We start from the raw sequence: 26,498 nt of genomic DNA on the forward strand, positions 1-26,498 counted from the left end.
GCCGTTTTGCCGACAGGATACGGCAAACGCCTATTATATCAGTTAGCCTTACTGGTCGGCAAACAAATGGGGCTTACTGCAATGAATACATCACCTTGTTTTTTGCTCTCATTGGCCATTTTGCTATCCAATTGTATGTGGCAGCATTTAATGTGCCTCAGTTAGTGCCGCTGCTTGGGTAGGAAGGGTGTATCGGTGACGACCAGACTCAAAATTTTTATGGATTTGAGTCTCGATTTCCAGGCTAACTCCCAAGGTTCACCGACAAAACAACTGTCTTATACTAAACATGTTTTCCAAACAACTACAACATGCTAGCGTTATTAGCACAAGCCTATGGCGTTTTACGTTGTATAATTTAGCTTAGCTTATATAAATATATTTATTATTATAATATAATCACATATATTTTGAGCGTATTATGCTTATACAACATGTGTGAATAGAAACAAGACACTCTTAAAAAACTCTTGAGAATAACCCATCCCCAACCCACCCACCTGCACAGACAAAAAAGAACACTGGAGAGAGCTGTTGCAACCGTCCCCAGCCTCCCCTACTGATAACATCTGTATCAGTGCTCTCAGTGCTGTTAACTTTGATTTTCTGTGGCACAAAAATGTCGCTGTTCGAGTTAAATACATGTTGTAGCTCGCACTGATATGGATAATGAGACCTAGAGCCTATAGGTGAGAACTGGGTCGGATCAAACGCCCCCTCAGGTGCTGTTTTGCGTTGATGACGTATGGACCCGCCCTGCCTCGCCGCCTCCAATAAAGCACAGCAAAAGTCACCGCTCCCCTTCCTTCATGCAGCCAAACGTACAGCGAGGCGGGCAGCGGGCACGTAAACCGAAACCACTGAGCCCCGTGTGAGTGTGTGTGTGTGAGAGAGAGAGTTTGTGTGTGTGAATGCGACACACACAGATGATTAATTAGTAAAATAAAGCTCCAGTAACCGGACGCTGCGGCTGATCTGGGCTCAACGGAGGCGCGTGTGGAGGTTGTGTGTTCAGGAGCAGGCCAGGTAAGTCAGGTCCTCCTCTCAGCCGAGCACGCGTCCTCCTGCAGTTTCCTTTCGGCGCTGTTGTGCGTCAGCGTTTTTTAGTTGTGAATCGTGAAGCTTAAAATGCGTGTTAGTGTATCCGGAGAGGGGGTAGACTAGAGTTCGTGACAGACGAGCTCACAAACTCGGCTCAGTTTGGCATCCATAATTTACAAGCCGCAGTCAGGCTGTGGGGAGCTCCGCGGCGTCACGCAGGTTCCTGCAGAGCATCAGGAGGCTCCTGCAGGCGGCATGCACGCAGCGCACAGTCCCCTGAGTGTGCCCGAGCCACCATTAGTGCATGCATGAATACTGCACGGGTGATTGGATCAGTTTTGTGTGTGCAAAGTGCAGGCAGTAACAATGAGGGGCGATATCTTGCTGCATCCACGGCTGCTATCACCAGAGAGCAGATAACATGTCAAACACACTCGAGCAGCTCTCTGCTGGGTTTGTTTTTCCTTTTAATGTTATCATTGATTTTAATCATGAGACCGATTTTTAGCGTGTTTGCCTTCATGGTAATGCAGATAAAACACATTTTGAGGGCTGCACACAAGCTTAATCATGCGCCGAAGCATTGTGCGTCAGATAGTAATTCGGCACGCTGATTAGATTGTGATGTTGTAAATAACTCTTTAGTTCAGTCAGTGTGAGCAGGAGTTGTCACATCAGATGCACACACTTTATGATTTAGTGAATTAACGCCCCTGTTTCCGCCCCCCTCTCCACTCTCCCTCTTCAGTTTTAATAGGCTGCAGCGTCACTGAGGCCGCTCTGTGCGCACTGGAAACCCGGCATTCAATTGGTGGATCCAAGAGGGGAGCCCCGGCCTTTTCCACTGCAGGAGGAGCAGAGTTAAGGAAACGGAGACAGAGACGCCGCTGCCAAGACAGCAGCAGCAGCAGGAGCACGAGCAGCCTGCGCAGTTTAGAAAACGGCACAGCCTCCCCTGCTGCACGCCATGAGGGACTTCACCCAAACTGCGCACTGACTCTGCAGGATGCAACGCTGCAGCTGCGTAGTTTGTTAGACACAGACAGACGCAAGCCTGTTCGGGACGTGTGCAGGAATTTGACAGAGGAATTAGGCCCAACCGGTCGCTGACCACAGCTGCGACGTTTGGTTTCCCCCGCTGAGAGTTTCTCATTCCTGCCATCCGGAGAGCGCTGCGCCGTGTGGCCTTGTAGCGGACATGGGAAATGTAAACAGTTAGTCGGGCTGGATTTTCAACTACGCACACGTCCCCACGTCCTCCTCCTCCTTCTCCTCCCGGGGCGTCCGAGATGGAGATGGAGACGGAGAGGGTCGAGCCGGAGCAGGAGGGAGAGGCAGAGCCGCCCATGCACAGCGTCCACGGACCCAACCGGATCAGACCGTCCTCCTACCGGGCCCTGCGCAGCGCCGTGTCCAGCCTGGCCCGCCTAGATGACTTCAACCGGGAGAAGATCGGCGCGGGGTTCTTCTCTGAGGTGTTCAAGGTGAGTGTTTGCGTCATCAGTGATGTTTAATGACTCTTCTCTTGGTGCAAGTTAGGACAGGCTGAATATTTAATGCTGACATCCTCCAGGTCTCCATGGTTACACAAAATCAAAGTTTATGTCTGTGTTGGATCATTTAAGGTGATCAGACAAGAGTGTGAACTGAGCTGAACTTTTCTGACAGCTCTGAGTGAGTTGTTGACTTCCTGTTAACTCACTCATTATCTATGAAAGAAGTGGTATCTATGGCAACCAGTGCATCCTGAACCAAACACATGATGCTGAATAATTACAGGAGGAGACTGGTGATGGAGTTTTTAAAGGATGGCGTCATGGTGGAAATTCACACCTCACTGTCCCCTCCAATGATGCCCTCCTCTCTGCACGTGTGACCCACATGTTGTGTAAGGTGGACACAGTGTGTTTTGGTGTGTAAGTGGATACGGTCAGGACAGGTAGATCTGGCACACGTGCAGGTAACCTCATACGCCTCCTCTCAGTTCAGACCAGCCGCCTTCCCCCCCTTTGTCACGCTGCTGTTCACTCGCACAGAGGCTAATTCTGAGGCTCGCCTCATTAATGATGGCTCAGAGTTGCCACATACAGATCAGTGCGATGGTGTGAGAGATAGCACAGTACAAAGGGCGGCTGGCCTGGGAACAAACTGCATCGCTTTGAGACGTGAGCTTGTGTTCAGGCTGCAATAAATGGTTATTTTTATCATGGATTAATCTGCCCGTTATTGTTTCCATTAATCAATTGTGTTTTTGTCAATAAAATCGCAGAAAATAATAAAACATGCCCTGAAATGTCCCAGAACCCAAGGTGAAGTCTTCAGGGGCCGCCTGCACAAAACACCTTAAGTTAAGATTTTCCTTAAAGCCCATGTTAAGGCTTTCTTAAATCAAATCAGTTGCACATTACACATCTTTTCCAACAGGTTTCTTTCGCCTTGTCTTGGTTAAACTTAAGGAATCCCTCAAAGTTAGTGAAACCATTGCACAAAAAACTTAATGTATCACAAACTTGAGAGCAATCAAACAAATGATTATCATGGAAGCTAGTATTTTGCCACTGCTCAGGACTCAGGAAATCTTCTGAGGGATTCTGTGCAACAACTTTAAGTAAGTCCCTCAGCTTAGGAAAAATTAAGTCTTAAGTGTTTAACCTATTGGAGAAAAATTAAGGTGTTTTGTGCAAGTGGCTCCAGTTAAACAGTTAAAAAAAATCCCAAACTGTTTAGTTCATCATCAGGTATGATGGTGAAAAGCCTCAAATTCTCACATTTAAGAAGCAGAAACCATGAAATCAATGGTCAGAAGAGTTGCTAAACAACTCTCTGTCGATTAGCTAATTGATTAATCAACTAGTTGTTGCGGCTCTATCTTTTACGGTGCTAATAGGGTTTGTGTGGATGTTAATTTAATTTTAATTTCTAGGTCTGGGAGGCATTAAAGGACAAACAAGCGCCACATGCTTTATCTTGAGCATCATAGGGCTGTCATTATTGATTTATCTGTTTATTATTTCAGATCAGATATGAGTGAAAAATGACTGGTGTAAAGTTTTGTTTTGTAATTTTTTATTATTATAATTGGATTATGAAAATCTTCTTGCATGAACACATATATTGTTTTCAGTATTGCAGGGCAGGATCACTGAATAGTATTGCAATATTTTTGTGTGCAATATCATATCTTCACACAGAGCTAAGTATTGATTTTTTATGATATAAATTATTAAAATGACAACACAAATTAAAGCTAAGGCAGCCTATTAGAATAATATAATCAGTTGCTTTTTCACTCCACTAGATACAATTTGCTGCTGCAATAAAATGACTGAAATGAGATGAACAGACTGAAAACTTTATCTATAGATAAAACAGATGTTGACAAAGTTTTCCTTTGGGGACATAATTTACAGTTAAAAAAGGTAATAAATTGCAACATATTTACAATAATATTGTATCATGACTTAATTATTGTAATGATATTCTGTTGTGGATTCTCTGGTGATTCCCACCCCTATGAAGCCATGTGAAAGGACTGTTCATAGACAGTTGGTATTGTGCTCATGTGCAAGTCACCATATGTGTGCATGTGGATTTTTTTTTTAGGGGAATTTAGAGCAATTTACGTTTATGGGATGCAGTGTGTAATTAGATATTTCTCCTCCTATCACTCCTGCTTCAAACAAAGGAGTCAGTCTGTTCTGCAGAGTTCATGTTTCAGCGTGTAGCAGGTGGAGCTGGTGTTGTAGCGATCAGAGTAGTCAGAGAAATTGTGTGTTCAGACTGAAAGGAAGCTTAACTTCACAACAGTATACTTGTCAAACAGACATGGGACGTATACCTGCACATGTTGTGAATAAGATTATGAGGAGCTGCTTCATACCGATGTAGGAGAGGTGCCAAGCATTCCTGCTCCCTCTTTCCAGGTATTTGTGTAATGTTTGGGTTCGCAGCTGAATGCATGATGTGGTTATGAGGGCACCTGTCAATGCTGTGACAAGCAAAAAAAAAAATCAGTTTTATTCAGTGGGATTTTGGAAGCTTTTATACAGCGGATTGTAAATTCTTAATATTAGAAATACAAATTAAACTTTAGATAGCCCACTTGAATAATTTATGCAAAGTTTTCATTTGGGGGCATAAATTACAGTTGAAAAAGGTAATTAATCACGATAGATTTTATCGCGATACTCAACATATCGCAATAATATTGTATTGTGACGTAAGTATTGTGATAAAATCATATTGTGGATCTTCCAGTGATTTCCACCCCTAGAAAAAAGTAATTTATCAGGTTAAAAATTGGTTTGGCTTTTGACTCCATATTTGGACTGTTGCATACGTAATTAATACTTTGGTCTATATATTATTGGAAAATCCCCATCACAAGTTTCCAGAGTGAAAATTGACACCCTCAGAGTGTTTTTTTTGTTCCAAACAACAGTTAAAAACCCACAAATGTTCTTTTTTATTTTCATATAAAACACAGGAAAGCATCAGAGGTTCACATTTTAGATGCTGTAACTGTTAAATTCACAAAAGCACAAACAAAAACTCATACATATTTATGTTCTGTTGATAAACTGATAGACTGAATATCTGTTCAGTCTGTGTGCTTTGTATATTTGTGACCGGAGGATCTGACATACAGTGGTGTTTTGTAATCTCATGTGGGATGGGCCAAACATTTGGCAAGACGAGTACATAAACATTAACTATACTCGTCAAAGGTTAAAACAATTAATTGAGTCACTCACAGGACAGCAGTGACTCATAAGATCACATTAAATCCTTGTAGCACTGAGACGTTGACATTTCATCAATTCAAAATAAAAAACTCTGAATTAAATATTCTCTCTGAATAATCCAGTCTTAAAAAACGCATGGCCAAGTCGACCCTCACCTCATTAAATACAACGTTTTGTGTCATGACTTCACTCCTGGGGCTTTGTGCGAGACTCTCTAGTCTTTTGAAGCCACTCCCTCAGTGTTGCCCTTTGAATGGCCAATGAGCATGCAAATGTCACTGTGTTTACTGCCGGCTTGTTAAGTTGGCACTTAGGTTTGGATCGGCTTGGCCTTTTGATTGCGCCATATAAATGCAAAATTGTTACTGCGGCTATCAGTCACATTTTAAAAGTTTGCTGACATGGCTGACTGAACGATTGTCCCTGTGTGGTTCCTGGTTTAGTTCAAAGGAAAAGCAGCAACTGTTCTGCAGGAGAAAAAACTCTCTTGGATGTTTTGTTCATCACATTAAGCAGTCACTAAAACGTATATGGTGCATTTACTTACATTCAGGCTTTGAAATGGATGTCCTGCACTTGGCTACAAAGGCTCCTGGCCTGCCACCGTGTGAGTGCGCGCGCGCGCGTGTGTGTGTGTGTGTGTGTGTGTGTGTGTGTGTGTGTGTGTGTGTGTGTGTGTGTGTGTGATGCAGATCAATGGAGGCTCGCGGCAGGCAGACAGGCAGCCATTCACCTCTCATGTGTGCAATTGTGCAACCTGAAAAAATAAAAGGAGAGACAAAAAAAAGAGGGTGAAAGGAAGGGAGCACACGTGTCGGGACAAATCCTTCAGGTGCTGTTTTTCATCTTCCTTTTTAATATTCTTCAAAGGAAGGTTCCTGGTGGTGTGTGTGTGTGTGTGTGTGTTTGGCCTTGTGCAACACTCTGACTTTTTTGTTTTGATTCTTTTACCCATCAGCCACAAACTGAACCTGAAAACCTGAAGGCTTGGAAGCAATAAAACCTCATTCACAAAGAAAGTGCACCATAACTCAACGGTTGAGTTAACTACAGGAAGTAATTATTTATTTATCCTGTCTGTTTCTCAAGGCTGCAGGGTGCCTTTTCTTTGTTTGTTTTTTTGAACAAACGAGTTGGATTGATTTCTAATTAGATTACGGTGTCATTTTCCAGCTGTGTCGGTTCTGATAATAGATATGTATATTTTCTAATACAGATAAGGCCTGCTGTTGAAGAACAAGGAAACAGGCTTCTTATCAGATTTGCTTCTCATTTGGCCCTTCTACAAAATTTACATGAGACATGGAAATCTCACAACATTGTTTTCAGAAGCTTCCACAGCATCCCAGTTTGGTTAAAAATGACTTTAAGTGCTTCATTTTCTTGTAGAAGTCCTGTATGTTTGGATCCGTGTAGGCCTTTCAGGAGCAATCAGACAGCTTGTGTCAGCGTTGCTAATAGCTAATGGCCCTTTTTACACACAGGTTGTGCTATAGGGCTTCTACAAAGTCCCCTCATTGTGCCATCATTGCATTTTTATACAGAACCAAAAAACAGTGCCATCATGCTGCCCCCGTGCATGATTTTAGGAAGCATGCTGGCATCCCAGTAGCAAAAGAGGTGTGATAGGTATGACATGTACGGGCTCCTTTATACTCCCTTTATGTACAAAAATATAGTCAGGTTCAAACGTTGTGAATGTCACTGCCCACATACTTCCATGCGTCCTTTATGATGGCATAAATACAGCCAATAGATGGCACAAGAGGGCGGAGTCAGAAGTTTCACAGAACAACAAATGAGGCAACTGTAGACGAGGTCGTGATATTGTTCTTGGAAACAGAGGCAGCATTATTGATGGCAGTTGTCTGTGCGACCATCATGTACATCTTGACAGGGAATTCTTTTCACTATAGTAGTGATTTGTTTCATTCGGCCATTATTAATTTCTTTGTCTCCTACAGTCATATCCCACTGAACTACCCTACACTACTTCCACGATCTCCGGTGGTGTTGCTCTGTTTTGTCCGTATCTGTAAGCTTAAAGAAAAAATAGGCACAAATACAGATGAAATTAATTCAGAGTATGTACCAAAGGCTCTGTCTGGTAGTGTAATATATAACATACATGTCAGCAGTGGTGTAGTGGAGGGTATACACAGGTATACAGGGTATACCCACCTCTTTCTCTGGCTGTTAACGGTAAACCCACCTATCGGCCAAAAAGAGTATATCCTCTTTCTCCTCAGTAACCTACCCATCTACCTAGTATTGGACCTACCTCATCAACTACCACTACACTACTCTTTGTAATACAATAACAATGGCATAACATGACAATAACAATCATCATCTCTGGTCGGGGGGTAAGGGGCTCCTATACCTAACTGTCTCCAATTTGCATTTTTGGCTATTCTTCTTCTTGAGTTAGCTGCTAACTGCTTCCAGCTGCTTTTTAAATCTCCCAACAGTGGGTCGCACAGATAACACACCATCAAAACGTCACGTGTCCCGTCCATGGTCCCGTCCTGCCGGCCGTCCTTTTTACACAGACATCGATTCCTAACTGTTGAAGGCGAGACAACTCTGTTCACACACTCTGCGATCGCACCTTTTTATAAAGAACAGCAAGGAGGAATAATGGTGCAAAGGTCCTGTACCTTGAACCAAGCCCCCAAGAACAGCATCGGGATTTAAAGGGATTTAAATTGTGAAAAAGACGTCTGTAAATTGGTGGATACATTTTTTTGAGCATCATAACCCCTGGGAATACGTTGTTTAACTGTCAGGATTTGATCACTTTGGTCTGATAACATTTCAAAAGTCTAGAAGAGCTGCACAATTTAAATTATTTCACCCCCATTCAAGTTAGTGGAACCCAAAACCGGACGTTAGTTGTTTGCCGCTTGGCCACACCTAGCCATGCTTGCCTACCGAAAGTCTCTAGTGTGGTTGCTCTATTGGCCCCATCATGTGAAAGTCCAGCTAATTTAAATAGGGATATAGAGCAATTTTGGGCACGTGCCACTAAGCAGCCTTCAGTGCTGTATCCAGGTCTCTTAATACATCAGTGTCTTTAGCAGGCAGTGTAAAAGGAGCTAATGTTTCACCACACCAAATGCTTTTTGTTGTATGTCTTAAAGAAATAGTTTAACATTGTGGGGAAAGCACTTACTCATGTTCTTGCCTCGTGTTGGATGAGAAGATACCATTTTTATGCCTGTAGTCGATGCTAAATCTGAAGCTACAGCAGATTAGCTGGTTAGCTGAGCCTAATTCCACCTGCTAGCATCTCTAAAGGTCGCAAATTAACACATCATGTTTGTTTTTTGTAGTCTGTACAAAAAAACATTGTGTGACCTGATTTTATGGAGGGTTATTTGCCAGATTTTACTACTTTTGGCCAGAGCCAGGCTAGCAGTTTCCCCTTGTTTCCAGTCTATGTAGCTAGCTACAAAGCTAACAGCTAACGGTTTTATATTTGCCGTACAGACATAAGATGATAAGATGATCAATCTAGAAACTCTTGGAAAGAAAGCTACAAAATGTATTTCCCAAAATATCAAACTGTTTCTTTAAAGTGTTGTACGTATGTTTTAATTGTGATCTGCCCAGAGACTGCAGATGAATATTAGCTTTAAGCTAACGCTGGTACAGTAAGTTACCTCAAATTAAACCATCAAATTAAATGTATTTGTTTAATATTGCACATAGGCCTTTAAAAATAAGTAAATGTAAATAATCTCCACTCTGCTAACAAAATCTTTTTAGTGAAATACTGACAGCTTGTAATACAGTTGGGTTTTTTTTTGTTTTTTTGGGGTTTTTTTTTTTTTTTTTTACAAATAAATGTCTCGGTCTCAAAGCGTCTGTTGTTCTGGGCACACCCAGGTCCATGAGCTTAACTTATATCCATATAGCACAGGTTGAGAAAGTGTGTTTGTGTTGTTGCTCCATTTTCTTGATTAATTTTGGAGCTGATGTCAAATGTTTGTCTTGGTAATTAATTGTTGCGAAAAGTGGGAGGCAAAACTGAAATTCAAATACATTAACATGAGTCACACAGTGAGAATTTCTCCATAACAAAGCCAGTCATCATGGTAATTATCATACTGGCTGTGATTTAGCCTGATTAGAGATTAGTGATTTTTTTTGTGTGTGTGTGTGTGTGTGTGTGTGTGTGTGTGTGTGTGTGTGTGTGTGTGTGTGTTTCGGATCGTTTAAGGCTCACACATGAGATATGACGATAACAAGCTGAGGGAGAGTAATTAGATAAAGAGGGGATTTAAAACAGACTGGAGTCTCCAAAGGACAAATACTGTCAACTTGAGTGAAGATGATGTGTGTGGGTGTGTGTTTGTGTGGCAGCTGCTTGTGACAGAGTGGTAATGTGAAGGAAAAGGGTTGCCAAACACTGCTGTGGTGTGTGGGCACAGTGTCGTACGTATGTGTTTTGGATATCCAGTTTTCATCTCGTATCATGTAACAAAAATTGAAAAGTTATCCCCTTACAAAACTCTATCGTTAAACTGTAATTTAAAAACATAACAAAATGTGTCATTGTTTGTGTTTTACTTGTGTTAGGGGTTTTGTCGATAATACACACCCTCACTAATTTTGCATACTTTGCTATATTGTCACTAGAGCTGCAGCTAATGATTAATTTCATAAACTTGACTAGGCGGTGGTGCAGTGGTTAGCGTTGTCGCCTCACAGCAAGGGGGTTCCTATTGCACATTCACATATACGTAGTTTTTTGTCGAGCCACGAGCGTCACGTAGGTTTACATTACCCAGGGTTTATGACAAAAGGACTTGACAACACCAACTGCCGTGTGCGCATGGCAAGAGAGGAGAGGTGGGGACGCTGTGCTGCTGCCAGAGGAGCCGCTGAATGAATTCCCTATGAGCGGTAACTCGCTAAAAGAGTCTGAGAAGTCCGGGGCTGTTCATAAACCAATAAGGACGCCACAGTTTATTCCACACTACTGAAGCTGCTCCTCTTTTTGGATCCACCACCGAGTCAGTAATAATTTTGCTCTCAGCCATGCTTGTTGTTGCTGTGGGTAACAATATGATGTCAATATGTCAACAGGTCGAAATACCGCGAGTATCACGATATGAATTTTTCATATCATGTTAAAAAATTAAACCGATATTATTAGGACTGACCTTTGACTTCATTTTTGCTGAGCGGGAAAAAAAAGTTCAAAAAAGTTAATAACTTACAAATTATGGCAAAAAGGTAGTTTCTTGCAACCCTAGAATTAAGATAAAAATATTCACAAACAAACGAAACAAAGACACTTCTGGTTGCTGATAAGTAGTGTTTAACTTTTGATTTAACACTAAAAATTAATACCCTCGGCGCGCACTGCAGCTCAAGCAGACAGATACGTGACTCAGAGCTGCATGTGTCACTGACACCAGACTCAGAGCACAGCGGACCAGTGGAAAATGTCACCATCAGCATATTATCTTACATCAATAAAATCGATCTTATCATTATTTTGAGTCACATTGTTGAAAGAATTTAGTTGTCTGTGTTCAAGCAGGATAATAGGTCTCGGGCTTTCTATTTCCTTGTCGGAGATGGTGTTGCGTTCAAGGTCCCCCCAAAAAACGGGAGAAATAAAAGGCTGAATATTCAATTTTTTTTTTCCCCCCAATCGAATCCCGTGCCATCGAACGAAGCTTCAAAGCTTCAAATTTTTGGGTCGGCTCTAGATATTATTGTGAAAGAGACAATATGGCACATCCCTACTCCCCAGCAACATTCAGTGTCCAGTCTACTCTACAAATGGGCTCTTCTATCTTTGTTGTGATAGTTTCACTGGATCGCTTTATTGTACGGAGCAAATTACAACAAAGCACCAGGGAAGACGACCAACCACCGAAAGAAAAGAGAAAAATAAATGTCAGTAGACTGTATCATGAAAGTTATCGGTCTTAGTTTTTCTAATTTTTATTGTCTTACATTGTAATAAGAGTGATTACACACGTTAAAGAAGCTAATGTGCACAGATATAAATACAGGTGTGCCTTGAGATTTTGGCCTTTGGTGTACCTTGGGCACAAAAAGTTTGAAAACCACTGCCCTTGGCCAACAGAGGCATCATTTCTGGCTCTTAGAAATTGTAATGCACATTTGTCACTATTTTTAAAACAATTTTAGAGGCGAAACAATGTGATGAATTGGAGAAATATGAGGTGTAACCTTCTTCCTTTGGGTTGGTTATCTGAATCTTTTGTCTCATCTCATCAATTGCGGGTGAACACTGACTCCTCCTGAAAAAAGCATGTGTGAGAGAGAAAGAGAAACTGATTGTGGGACTCACCCGTCAGGACGTGTTGGGATGCGACCAGCTCTTAGTAAATCCTGGCTGCCGGAACAATGTCAGCTCTGAAAGATAAAAGACAACAGAGGAGGAAAAAAAAGCAGATTCTTAGGAGTTGCCTGCACACGCAAACCACGATCCATCATCAGCTGTCATCTGCGTGCTTGTGATCAGTTTCAGTGTTCGGGATTAGGAGGCTCGGTGTGTGTCCATGTTGCTATAGATTGGTGGTGTTTGTATGGAAGAGCCAGTGTAGACTTGAACATCAGCGGCTTAGTGTGGCACTTTTCCCTCATTATTCCCCTCTCCTCCCTTGCTGTAGTCTGGACTTGCTCCGCTGCCACTCGCCACACAAGTATTTAGCTTTGTTTACGTTCTGCACAGACGCACAAACACGAAAGCGTGGAGCATGTGATGGGCCTGCCTCCACTTGAACCACCATGTTTATTGCTTCAAATATTTCGACTGTACCAGGGATTAAAATAGAGAGGTGTTGGGCAAGAGTTGCACAATTATGTTTCCCCACCCCCCCTCTGTTCCAATATGGTTACCAGTGTTTTTATATGGGTATCTCAAGAGACAGGGTACGTGTGTTTACATCAACACACAATGAGCGTTTCCTCCCGTCTACATGTTGGCGATAGCCGAACTCTGAGGAAGGCCGCTCCCCTGCAAGAAAGTAAACAAATGGCTCAGTGTTTGCATATGTGTGTCAAGTCTCTGTCAAAGACATTGTATAATGTTTTGGTGGTGCAGCAAAGCTCAGTTGTCTTTATTGTCACCTCTGGGACATGTTTTTTAAAGGGGACTTATTATCCTTTCCTTATTTCCTGTAATATATATATATATATATATATAATATTACAATGTCTGATGTTAGTATTAAACAAGACCAAAATTTCAAATAATGAGGTAAAAGTATGTGAAAGTAATCCCTGTGAGCAAAACCTTAAGCATCAGACTGTTCTGAATACTGTTTCCAATTGTTTTTTCTACTTTTTACATTACAGTGTTTACATTACATACACTGCTACATGTAGCAATATGCTAACCCCAGGAAACATGTCATTTTGGTTGCCAATATTGTTAATTTCTCCCCGACTTTGGATCATGTTCCCACTGGAACATGTCCACTTGTCTTTAGAGGCTTCTATTGATGATTTTTCACGTTATAAAGTGCTGCTATTCTCCATTACAGTCATTCCTCAGCTGCAAGTACACTGCTACATGTAGCTACATGCTACATGCTTTTGGTTGTCGATATTGTTAATTTCTCCTCGATTTTGAATCATGTTCTGGCTGGAACATGTCCAATTGTCTTTAGAGGCTTTTATCAATCATTTTTTTTTACAATGGCAAGTACCGCTATTCTCTAATACAGTCAGCTTCGAGTACACTGCTACATGTAGCTACATGCTAATGCCAGGAAAACATGTAATCATGTCCAGTTGTCTATAGGCATTTCTTAATTATTATTATTATTATTTATTTATTTTTACGGTTAATGTACAGCTATTCTCCGTTAGTCATTCCGTAGTTTCAAGTACACTGCTACATGTAGCTTCATGTTAACATTGGTAGAAACATGAAATCTTGGTAGCTGATATTGTTAATTTCTCCCCATTTTTGGATTATATTCCCACCAGAACGTGTCTGCTTGTCTTTAGAGGCATTAATTGAGGATTTTCTAATGGTAAAAAGTGCCGCAATTCTCCGTTACAGTCATTTCCCTGCTACAATGACGGTGCAGAGATGTTGAGACCTGGATACAGTGTTTTGAGGTGGGGCCCTGTTCAATCCATTTAAAGCTGTGGCATGAACCCAAAAAAATCTACTTCTGTGTGTAAAATTACCTGGATATTCTGCTTTTACATTGTTCGGCCCAAAGAGCAAGCACACTTGAGACTTCTGCTGGCCGAGTTGGCTACTTCTGGTTTAGATCTCCACTAACTCGAATGGGGATAAAATGATTTAATCATGCAACTCTGCTAGACTTTCAAAATGTTATCTGAAGAAATGAATAAAATCCCAATCCCAATTTTTCCCCAAAAAAAATGGTTATGAACAAACCTGTATCCACTAATTTACAGACGTCTCTTTGACAATGTAAGTCTATGGGAAATAGTCTTTTGTGGCTCAGTGGCACCACATGATGGACCTGGAAGGTGTAATTTTACACTGACCTGTCAGAGTAGACTGGACTTTTCTAGGAGGGTGGCTTAAAGAGACGGGCTTTTAAAACGGAGCCTTTCAGACAGGGGGTAAATACAGGTGTTCAGCACAGATGATGAAAATAAACTGTTGTTTTGAACATCAGAGCTTGTAAACATGCTCCAGTAGAAACCAAAAATACACCTGAAAATGAGCATAATAGATCCCCTCTAAAGAGTCGGTTCACTAAAATCACACATTTTTTTAATCTATTTGTGTGAAGCCACACGGATTGTATATTTCTTTTGCCCAGCTTTTTATATCTGTCTCTGAAATGTCTGCCTCCACCCTGATCCAGTGGAGGTGAATTAAAGTTGTGCAACATGACATTTTAAAGATTCAACAGGGCCATCTCCTCCCAGAAACTGTGTCCTTATTTCTCTGGGTAATTCAAAGATTTAAGATTCTGGGAAAAGCACTCCAGCGATTTGAGGTATCACACTTGCAAGACGTTGAGGAGACAGATTTTTAAGAAAGGATGATCAAAATCAAACCAGCAGAGTCAGAGATATCGAGACTTTTAGTCCTCTCCCCTGAGTTTCACACTTGCTCTAGTCATTGTAAAAATTGGCAATATGAGACAAAATAGAAAGACATATTGCTCCTTGCTTCTGTCCACAGGAGGCACCTTCCTGGGTGCCACCGCTCTCTGTCTGCATCGTACATTTGGCACTGTCGCTGCCTGAAGGGTCTGAGCTGTCCTCCCTCTCTGTCTCCACACTGTTGCCCACTCTCTGTCTGTCTGTCTGTCTGTCTCTGTCCTCTTTTCTTTTTCATCCTCCTCTTCGTCACCATCGTCCACCAGAGCATGACTATCTGAGCAGTTGAATGTAGGCTGTCTAAGTTAATGATAATGTGCGTCCTGTTTCTCTTTCATTGTGGATATATGTGTCTCGCAGGTTACGCCACATTTTCTCTATGCTGTGTCCTACGCTGTAGCGTGACGTGGGCCTTCCCAGACATGTAACTACACTTTGCGGCGATGCAGACCACTGTGTCTGTTCTACCCTCTCTGGCTGGCAAACACCCACATATATTCAAACTCCAAGTTTGTAACACAGGCTTTGTGTAAGTTAGACCTGCTACTGGGAAACCTCTACTCACTTTTCCCTTCATTTAAAGAACAAGCAAATAAAGAGTGAGCAACAGGTCACTGATGATACACACGTATTCTATGAACACGAGTGACCCCTCATGTTTAGACCTGGTCAGCCCAGTGTTGCGCAACAGCCCAAGTGAGTCGCTGTGTGTCAGCTTGTCTGCTACCTGGACTGGTAGCCTCCTGGATCAGGTTGTGTTTCGACCACACAGAGGGGGGGACCTCCCAGCTCGCTCGCTGATGGACCCGTCTTGGCAGGGTGCATCATTTCAGTCGCCTGCACACACACATTCACACTCTTTTTTTCTTTTTTTTTTTGAGCAGAGCCTCAGGAGGCGGCTTAAGCCTTGAGCTGTTTTGTAGGAGCAGCTAATTTTCTCAGTTCTCCGACACACATACTCGGAGTGAGTGGAGTTCACCCCCTCAAGGACTTTTCACTCACAGCGCCTTCACACGTCAGCTCGCTTGTCAAATCGGTTGAAACTTTCCTGTTTTTGTCCTAAAATGTTGATTCTAAGGCAAATTTTTTGCTTTAGTCTGGATAAAAATGCTGCAGAAGTTGCACATTTAATGATGATGGTACTTCTTCTTTTGAAGGGTAGATGCTATTTTTATGTGCCAGGCTACAGACTGGTAAGACTGCAGAGTACTTTATCATGTAAATACCACAATGACTCGACTGTTTGCAAAGCAGAACAGTATGATCTAAATGATCAGCAGAGTCTTATGGTGACAAAAAGAGATTTTAAAGTAGTCTTGCTGTATTTGCCTCCAATACTCCCATCGTTTAGCAAGACATCCTCAGTTATGTTGACATTGGGAAGTTGTGAAGTGACCTTGAAATCCAGGAGGGAAAAGATGCCTGTAGAGTTGACCAAGTGTCAGTCGTTTGGTCACACTCCACCACAGCCCACCTCTGTAACACGGCAGTAACATGTGATTTGTTCTGCAGACTTTTTCTGCAGTTTTCTCTCGGACACCTGAAAACTGTCGGAGATACAAAATAATCCCATACATGGAGCAAATTCAGGCCTGTAGCTACCACTTAGGACAGAAAGGTCATGTCCTTGATATTGTTTCTGGGAGCTGGGATGTTTAAGCATCCTATATTCTGAATTTCACATGTTTTTAAGGGTTGGTTCAGAGTCAAAATCCTTAAATTTGACTGTATACAAATAGCAGGATTTGTTTTTTGCCAGCGGAGTTGTATTCCTGGCATTGCTGGAAATGCTTTGAAACAGCATTTTAAGCAATTGTGTATGGCAATATTGGCTACAATATATTTTAGTAGTTAAATTATTATGGAAATCGTGCAAAAAGGAAAAATTGGTGGACTCCTGAACGTTTTTCCTGTATAGAGAATACGAGGCGGCTGGCTTCGTCAGATATTGTGCTGCCTCCAACTCTTGACAAATCTCTGACAGGTGTCTTGATGGAAAACACTATTTGGTAGTTAGTGTTGCACTTAGTGGATTTCTGTCAGTTGTAACTGCAGTTGTGGCATAACGTTGATGTGGTGAAGCGCTCGTAATCAGCACACTGCACCGGGAAAGGCACTGCCAAAACTTGACAAAGAGGAAGACAAGAGCCGTCTGTTTTTGGACTTCGGCAAAGCGGGGGTGTCTAAATCACTAAACACAAACACTTCCTGCCGTCATTAGTCTAAATAATTTGGCGCAGGATAGCAGAATATATCAGTAGTGTATCAGTATTTGTGGTCATGTTCTCAGGCACTTAACCAGGTCACGTTGTGCGTAACTGCAGTACATTAACAGATATCATTAGGGCCGCTACAGAACACTGCTGATGGACGTTTTATTATCCAGGAATTCACATCTGTGACACAACAATCAATGTGACAATTGGGCCACAATTATGCCTCCTGGCCTTAGATGTGTCTGAAGGCATTGTTTTTGGGTTATCCATCAGTCTGTCGGTCAGTCCCACCCTTGTGAACGAGATATCTTAAGACAACTTGAGGGAAATGGTTTTGGTGGTCAAAGGTACAAGGTCAGGTTCATTGTGACCTTGGATCTGTCTCATTCTCGTGAACGTGACATCTCAAGAAGGCCTAAAGGGATTTTTTTCTAGCTTGTAAAAAGTGTTTTCTTGAGCCAGTTGAAGGCTTGGTACACTTGCACAGGATGGTACCACCTTCGCTTCATTTTTAACCCAGGAATAACCCCGGCTCAATATTTCCAAAATCATGGCTACAGCCCTGTGCAATCTAACTGATGATGACGTGACCTATGCCAATATTATAACACAAAAAAATAATAATTTGTAGATTCAGTTTGTTTTTGGCATCTTTAAACTACCCGTCTGGACTTTGTGAGACTGAAACACATTTCCCTGCTACTACCATCTTCATATTTTCTATCTAAGGAGCCCGAACTCTTTTAAAAGCACAGATCTTTTAAAGGTCTAACACATTTCTCTTGCCCTTGTGTGCATCCTCCATCTGCAGTCTCTGACACGTCCTCCTCCTCCTCCTCTTCTGAGTCTTGCTGTGCATCAGTCTGCCCTGCCGGGCCGCCGGCTAATGACAGACATCGCTGCACATGTTGGCTGCACGGAGCGAGAGCAAAGGATGCCTGCGACCTTTCCTCTGCTGACAGCAGCACTTTACAAGGCTGAGTGTGTTTTGAAGGAGAGCTTTAGGGTGTGTCTGGGCCCATGCATGTGAGCCCATCGTGGGTGTGTGTTTACTCTGACTCTGTGTGTGTGTGTGTGTGTGTGTGTGTGTGTGTGTGTGTGTGTAATTGCTCCATATCATGGGGTAATCTTGATGTAGGCGTGTACATTGGCATTCCAGTGGCAAGTCCATGGAGATGACCAGCAGAGTGGTTGGCATAAGGAATTTGGAAAGAAACACCACACATACCTCATGGTGGCTTTGCAGGGTTCAGCTTCTCAGCTGCCAAACACACACACACACACACACACACACACCTGAGAGCATGTTGCCCAAGCTGCTGACACACTCTCAGCCCTTAATAACGATGAGTGAGAGGTTGTTTATGTGGAAGCTAAAAACTGTCGGGGACAAAACAGTCAGGTGAAGCGGCGTTGCAATTCCAACCCATGCTGCATCAGCAGTTGGCTCACGTTTGCACTGTAACCTGCCTATATGAGCCTGTGTGTGTGTGTGTGTGTGTGTGTGTGTGTGTGTGTGTGTGTGTGGCTGTGAGAGGGTGCCAGACAAGCATGTAAGAGTTTCTTCAGCTGAGTGAGAAGGCAGATGTGTGCGGGGAAAAAGCGGACAAGTGTGATGTAAATCCACAGCCATGCACAGAGCCCCACAGTCCTGTTTGCCAGATAAATCTGTGCTAATGGAAGCAGGAGGAGACTGTGTGTGTAAAGAAACCTCTTAATCGGCCGCAGAGCTCCGTCTACCAGCCTGCAGGAGTGTGCCTCATCCTCTAATGCTGTAATAACAAAGAGATCAGTCCTGCAGCCCCTCCACACTCCTGCTGTGTGTTTAAATTTCTGCTCCAACTTCCTCTACTGCAAGAGGAAGCAACTACTGTACACAATTATGTGTGTGCGATTTACATGTGTGCAACCATGCATGTGTGCAGCACTTTGCCACAGGCTGAAGTCCTCAAGTGGCTCAGTGGAGACAGGATTTAGTGCCGCGGCGGAGATTGACTCCCATTGACTGGCCATTAAGATGAGGAGTGTGTGTGTGTGTGTGTGTGTGTGTGTGTGTATTAATAGTGTTACTCGCTGCACTCTAGTCTGCTCTCTAATAGGCTTTGTGGTTTTTTTCCATCACTGCTCTGATCCAGAGCCCAGCTGAGATCCAGGCCAGTGTCACACCGACTTCAGCTTCAACACTTCTGACTCCAGACTCTGACCCCTCACACACACACACACACACTCTCTCTCCCCTCCTCCCTCACCCTTTCATTCTTTCATTACACACTCATCATGTCACTAATGAAGTCACAACCTGAAACCCTCCCCTGCCGGATCAACTTTATTATTAGCTCCAGGGGAATTTGGTTTGCAGTCAGGCATTAAAAGCCTGATTGCAGATCCTGAATGCAAACAAAAGTGTGGCCTGACAAGCAGTATTCAAAACATAAGATTGTACCCTGTCTTTTAAGAAGGGTTAGGTAGTCTGTAAGTTTGGCAGTATTACCAAAATGTTGCTAAATCTAGAAATTTAGTACAGAAAGTACTTAAGTTTTAAAGGTATTTGGGTTTTAAACCAATGACCAGGGGTGTTTCTGGGATTTAAGGACACGGGGGGGCTTAGTCCGTAGACATACTTGGGCACGTAGTAGCACTACAAATAAATCAAAATTAAAACTAAGCTGGGAAATTTTATTTTGGCATCACTGGGCAAAAGTTGCTATTCCAGTGTTGGTAACAATGACCTACACTGCAGAGCAATCCAAAAAAGGAAGATGGACTTATCAAAAAGAGTCTGACAAAAAATATGTATCCTCCACCTCACTCCCCGCCTCTACAGACCACCTTGCTGGGAGAGGAGTTGGCAGCAGCTCAGGAGACGGACATCCAGTCAGTGGCTGCAGCAACATGAATCCAGCCAGCACAAACCCCATCTCCAAGTGATTGGACAGCTCTGACTCCCTGGTGGATCAGCAAACTTTCTGTTGCTGCCCTTACACAGATTAGACCGAGCCCCGTCTGCAGCCCACTGTGAAACTAAGTGCTGGGGGGGTTTGTGCTGGCTGAAGGTCTGGCTCCTGAAATGCTGCCTGCTCTCCTCCCCGGGGAAGCAGTCACAGCGGCGGGGAGCAAGACGTAGGGACTGTTGGGTGGATAATTCTTTTATTTGTGGTCCGAGACAGAGAGAGAGCTTTAAAGATGCTTTTGTTGCTGTTGAAGGTTTGTTCAAACACAACTGTGTGACACAGGCTTGCAATTTAAATTATGGCCAGATTTTAATATATATCCTCAAATAAGCACCTAATTTATAACATTAAAACAATTACAGATAAGGCCTGTAAACATGTTTTAATCACACAAAATGTACCAATACAAAAGATACGCTTCAGGGCATTTATAATAAAAGCAGCATCTTTTCTTGTTGCATAATGATGGAGCTCTCACCTTCCTCAGTTTTACAGTATCTAACATACAACACTGGGTTTTCTCACCCCAGTCACAGTCACACACTATAAACACAGACATGCACAATGTTAACACACAAACTAACACACACACAGGCAGACAGACTCACAAACACCTCTGACTTCTTCCCTCGACACTCTGCCAGAGATTTTAGTGCTCGTCTGCGGCCTGTGTGTATTTCTTCTGCAAGTCAAACTACTTGCCAGGCAAATATGCACTAACATGTAGCCTGAGGCGAGGGGGCGGGGCATGTCACGTCACCATGGTTACCATACCAGACGGAGCCATTGCCATAGCAGCAGGTTGGGGCACATAAGCAGCCAAAACAAATGAAGAAACTCAGCTGGCCTGCGAATGTAAAGCTCCACTCAGCAGCTGGTCGTAGTTTCATTTCATGACTTCAGATAGTGTTCACTGGTTTATGTATCTATAATGAATCATCATAAATGCCTTGCTGAAGGCCTGTTCTGGCTCATGTGTCTGTTGTACTGACTGTGAGGTTGTTTCTCTGGAAAGTGGAACAAGCATTAATTGCTCCATAGTTGTTTTTTTTTTTTTTTTTTTTAAAAGTCTAGCTTCTGTTGCTACATTGCTTAATTTCCTTGGCTGCCCGATTTCTTCACAGTGTTGAACCTGCAGTTTTGAAATCTTTCAGTGTCAATAGTTGACCAAATTAAAATATTTTTGCTGTGTTTTTTTTGTTGCTTGGTCCAGGTGCAGCATCGTGTGTCGGGTCAGGTCATGGCTCTGAAGATGAACATCCTGGCCAGTAACAGAGCCAACATGCTCAGGGAGGTCCAGCTCATGAACCGACTATCGCACCCCAATATACTCAGGTGACTGAGACGTTTGATTCCCAACACGCCTTCCTTGTTTAATTTATTGTTTCTGTTGTATGGATTTCTCCCAAAAAGCCTTGACTCGTCATGAAATGTATTTGTGTATTTAGAAACTGTTCTCCTTTTTGTTATTTAAGTGTGTGTCTGCTCTGCCTGCAGGTTTATAGGAGTGTGTGTCCATGAGGGGCAGCTCCACGCCCTCACAGAGGTAAGACGCCGATTAACCCGCTGCTGTCATGACGACAGTGACAGCATTCAAGGAGCCAGACTTTGGTGTCAGTTTTATTGGAGTCAGTGGGGCGAGCACTGCAATTCACACTATGACCCATCATGTCTTTGTTGTGTTAGGGTACTTTCAGACCTAGAGTTGTCTTGCTTTGGTCCCCATCAGGGACTAATTTTGTAACAGGAAGTAAACAAAATGTTGATGAAGAGTACACTTGCAAGATAAATGCGACACTTTCTAATGTCACAATGGAGGGACAACTACGCAGGTTGATTTTAGCGTCCCTGACCATGACCACCTCTTCAAGAAGGTCTCGGTGCGGTTGTTTTGGTGCGCACCTGAGTGCGATTGCTGTGTTCACACCTGCCCAAACGACCCGCACTGAGGAGACAAATGAACTTGAGTTTGACTGAACCGAACCAAGCAGGACAGGTGTGAAAGCACCCTTAGCTTTGACTTGAAAAATCCTTCGACCAGATTAAAGAAACACACAATGCGTGAAGCTTACTGATGTTTTTTAATCTAAACATGAAAGTTTGTGTGAATGTGAAGCTTCTCTGTAGCAAGTTTTCCTTGTGATTGGTCTCTAAACAACTCATGGTTCTGTCTTTTAGTTGCAGCTCAGCCTCTGCTATGATGAGTTCTCGTGTGATTTGAAGTGCCTGCCCCATTGACTCCAATAGATACCAGAGTCTGGCTCTTCCGTCTCTGTTGTCATGACTGTTCCTTCTTTTATATTATATTTTTCTTGGGTTTTGTACTATTTATGCTTGAACCATCAGTCGTACCTGGAATTAGACACCACTATTCAGCGGTGCCATTTTTGGTACTCTGCTCTCTCTGTAATACCGAAAGTGTATTTTAAGTTGCAAAAAATAAACCCCAAACTCCTGAATTTCAACACTGCAATTTATATAGAACACTTTCATTGTCTTTAGGTTAGACATGTTGCACTGGCCAACTTTATGTCTCACATTACAAATATTGCAGCAAGTATTATCTGCGTCAAGTTTTAAGAAGTGAAACCACACTTGTGACTGCTTTTGGCTCACCATTGCCCTCCGTGTCTAAACCACAAGCATATGAGATGCTTTTTTCAGTTGCACGTCACAGAACAGATCTGCTGTCATTTTAATCGATGCAGTTGTCAGCATTGGCTCCATGTAGCCTCGCATCGCAGCTGTGACCTGAAACTTCAAGTTTATTTCTTCAGCCAATGTCATGTTTTTTGCCCTCAACCACATACTTGGTATGCACATAAACACTACGCACTGTGCTCTCAGGCACTGAAATTTGGCACAAATGATTTTACATGTTCGGTTTCCAGCCGTAGTGATGGTGGCCAACCAGTATGTATCAATCACAATAAATCTGTAGCAGGCGAAATCTCAAGCTTATCTTATTTTTACATGAAACAATGCTATAAAGTTTGTTCTTATTGTTCTCCCATAGTTTTCTTTTTCAAACCAGTTTATTGGAGTCAAACTAAATGTACAATTTAGTCCACATTAATGCATCACATTAATGGTAGACCTGACATTACAACAGTCACGTCAGCCAGCAAAATCGACAGGTCACCAGACTATCACAGGGCTGACACATAGGGACAGGCAACCATTCACACTCACGGACAATTTAGAGTCACCAGTTAACCTGCATGTCTGCAGGAGTACCTAGAGAAAACCCATGCTGATACAAGGAGAACATGCAAACTCCACACAGAAGGGCTCCCCCACCTTGGGTTCGAACCAGGAACTCTCTTGCTGTGAGGTGACAGTGCTAACCACTGCGCCACTGTGCCGCCCAATGTGAAGTTTCACTCTTGAAACACCAACTCCAGTGAACGTACTACTTAAAAGTTTCTTAGATCCTGTTGTTGCTGTAAACAAACAAAAGAAAACTTTGAAAAACTGAGATGTGTTACTGATTTTTGATTTTGATTCCTAAAGCGGTCGATCATCTCGTGGTTTTTCTAAAACAAACACGTCTCTTCATGTGAAACTCCATCTCAAAAACATCCACCACTGTCTGACAGTCTGACTGTGTTACACAGACTGAGGTCAGGCAGTTCGTGACATTTCACCCAACTCTTGCGTGTGATGGGTTGACCCGGCGTTACCATGGTAACTGAGCTGCTCAACAGTGAAAAGGGGATGAAGGGGGGGGATTTGGTGCTCTGCTGTCAGTAATGGTAGTGTTTATGTGACAGATCGTTGTGTTGCATTGATTGAAAAGGTCAGCAGGTTTCAGACGCGCTGGGGTTAAATATGACTGGGTTTTTAAAATAATGAACTGGTAATAAATGGGTGCCAGAGGTTTAGCTAATGGCCAGTGAAATCACTTTTATGGTTCAGGAACTGACCTGTCTATAGGGCGATTAATCAGTGAGCCTGTAAAAATGCCAGAAAAAGGGAAACTCCAGTCGCCTTGCGGTTTAGATACAGTATATACCATTTAACCACAAGGTCCCTGGTGACCTTTGGTTCATGTCACACGTGTTTCCTGTTTCTGTATCTATATCTCACTGTCAGAAAAATGCATGTGTTTTAAATATTCCGAGGGACAAGTCCCCTGTCGCATTGACTTGGCACAGAAGTATTGGGTGTTGTGACATCCCTAACTTCAGTGTCGCAATATTATATATTAGTGATACTTAATTGATTTTAGATTGGTAGTTTATCAGCAAGGATTTGTGGTAATGGCTCATTTTGAATTGTGTTTACACCCCAACCATTAGATCCGTCAGTGTTGTAATCTGTCTTCTGTCATTTGACTCAGCTGCTCCAGCATAACAACATATCGCTAGTGTAAACACAAAGAACACGGCCCTAAGAAACAGGCAGAATCATAAAGGGCACACTACTATCAGTGGCAGTTTTCCCAAAAATAGGTTAAAGAAATCAGAGTATATCACCTTGCTTACATCGTAAAGTATTGAATCGTGGCATTTGTATCACCTGATTCTTGCAGAAACACAGTCCCTATAAATCCTCACATTTTAAAAGATGCAGCCAGCAAATACTTGGCATTTAGAGTGATTGACTAATCCTCTCGGCAGCAGTGATTAGTCACATCACCTTCAGAAGAAGCAGCAAAATAAACTGTGGACTTAAATGAATTAAACAGGACCATAAAAGAGAGAATAATTTAATGTGTATCTAATCTGCATCAGTGAGACATTTAAGTCCCAGACTCCCAAAACAATAAGTGCAGCAGCTTTCATATCGACATCCAAGCAGTTTCTAAACAGAATGACCTCATTGTGCTTTGATTTGTGTGTTTTTTAAACTCCTTCTGTCGCTGTGTGTCCAGTACATCAACGGCGGGAACTTGGAGCAGCTGTTGGGCAGCGACATGTACCTGTCATGGAGCGTGCGGATCATCCTGGCCCTGGACATCGCCCGGGGACTGAAGTACCTGCACAGCAAGGGCATCTTCCACAGGGACCTCACCTCCAAGGTGACGACACAAACACACATGCATCAGTGCCCACATACAGCACACACATCACTGAACAACAGGGAGTCTCGGCTCATAAGAAACTACAGGCACTTAACATATGGATTTTCCACGAGAACATGAAGTCAACACACTGGTGTTGTTCAAACAAACATGAGAGTCCTGTAACTGGAAACCATTTGATGATCTTTTGCTTTTTAATGGAGGTTTTGGAAACAGTGAAAAGCTCTGGTGCAGATTTAGAGGCTTTGCAGGTGCGTCACACATCTGCAGCCACGTCAACAAAAAGGATCTTTGGGAAACGTTGCAGATAAATTCAGTAAAGTGCTGAAGGGAAAATGAATATGCAAGTTATGTCAGGCTACTGAAAGAGAAAGTAGGAAAAACTCTTAAGCAGCCTCCAGCTAAACTGACCTGAGACAGAAGTTGTTCTTAGCAGCAGGCAGCTGATGTTGATATGCCAAGAAACTAAGGTCCTGGCTCGCACCTATTTCTCACCATAGATGTTTTCCAAGACATATTTTAGTGTACTGTTTAGCTGTAAAATGAGTTTAACAGTCGAGCTGAAACAAAGCGCCGCCCACCGGCTCTACCAACTTTTTCATTTTACTAACTAACTGCTAAACAGTACACTAAAATATGTTTCTTAAAACATTTGAGGCGAGAAATAGGCAATGCAGCAACAGGGTCTTGATTCACAGTTCACAATTGATCGTCTCATGTACAAAGGCTATGTCCTTACGCTGAGGCTGCAGGTTCAATTCCTACCTTTGGCCCTTTGCTGCATGCCCTCTCATCCCCTCTTTGATGCTAGAGTTGTCCTATCCAATAGAGGTAAAACTCCTAAAAAATAAATCTCAATAAGTAAATGAGAGTCATTGGCTCTGATTGGTTGTTTTGCTGCAGTGGATTCTTGTACATGCCATTAGAAGCACTACGAGGAGGAGGAACATGATTTTTTTTCCACACATCATCTGTCTCATGAGCCTCTGTGTGGATGTAGTGACAGTAACAGCAAATATGACACCAAGTTATTTTTATAAACTGCAGCTTTAAGTCGAGCCTGACAGTTCCTTACACAGGAAAGAATGATCCCAGTCACTTCTACACAGGGAGGCGTTCAGCTTAATAACTAAACGCTGGTGTGTGGACTGAAAATTTGGATCGGTGCATCTCTAGTTTAAATTTACAAAGTCTACAAAGGAAATGTTGACAGGCTGGAAACTGTTGGCTATTAGCAAATCAATTGTGGAGATACTGTGGTGAAGTTGACATGGTGAAATAATCATAGTGGAAAATGGCACAGAGGCCGACCATCTCTGTTCACTGCAAGCAAACATCAGCACTTCTCAGCTACGGTTGCACCAGAGCCAAAAATGAAAAGCTCTGCACAATACAATCTCACTGTTGAAATACACACACTGGACACACACTT

The 26,498-nt window shown here is 42.6% G+C and overlaps 1 protein-coding gene across 2 annotated transcripts in view; it reads left to right on the top strand.

Annotated features, from left to right (window-relative positions):
* tesk1b (testis associated actin remodelling kinase 1b) overlaps positions 1 to 26,498 on the top strand; it is a 45,701-nt gene that overhangs the window by 7,671 nt on the left and 11,532 nt on the right. The window contains exons 1-5 of one of the 2 annotated variants that reach the window (XM_049567517.1): positions 808 to 1,026; positions 1,790 to 2,525; positions 21,254 to 21,375; positions 21,538 to 21,586; positions 24,917 to 25,063. In XM_049567517.1, the coding sequence (XP_049423474.1) occupies positions 2,331 to 2,525; positions 21,254 to 21,375; positions 21,538 to 21,586; positions 24,917 to 25,063 (513 nt within the window). In that variant the 5' untranslated portion in view covers positions 808 to 1,026; positions 1,790 to 2,330. Of the gene's footprint in view, positions 1 to 807; positions 1,027 to 1,789; positions 2,526 to 21,253; positions 21,376 to 21,537; positions 21,587 to 24,916; positions 25,064 to 26,498 lie in introns of those variants that run through there. The other variant, XM_049567518.1, reaches the window with a different exon arrangement.

This window comes from Epinephelus fuscoguttatus, linkage group LG23 (assembly GCF_011397635.1).
Source record: "Epinephelus fuscoguttatus linkage group LG23, E.fuscoguttatus.final_Chr_v1".
Lineage (NCBI taxonomy): Eukaryota > Metazoa > Chordata > Actinopteri > Perciformes > Serranidae > Epinephelus > Epinephelus fuscoguttatus.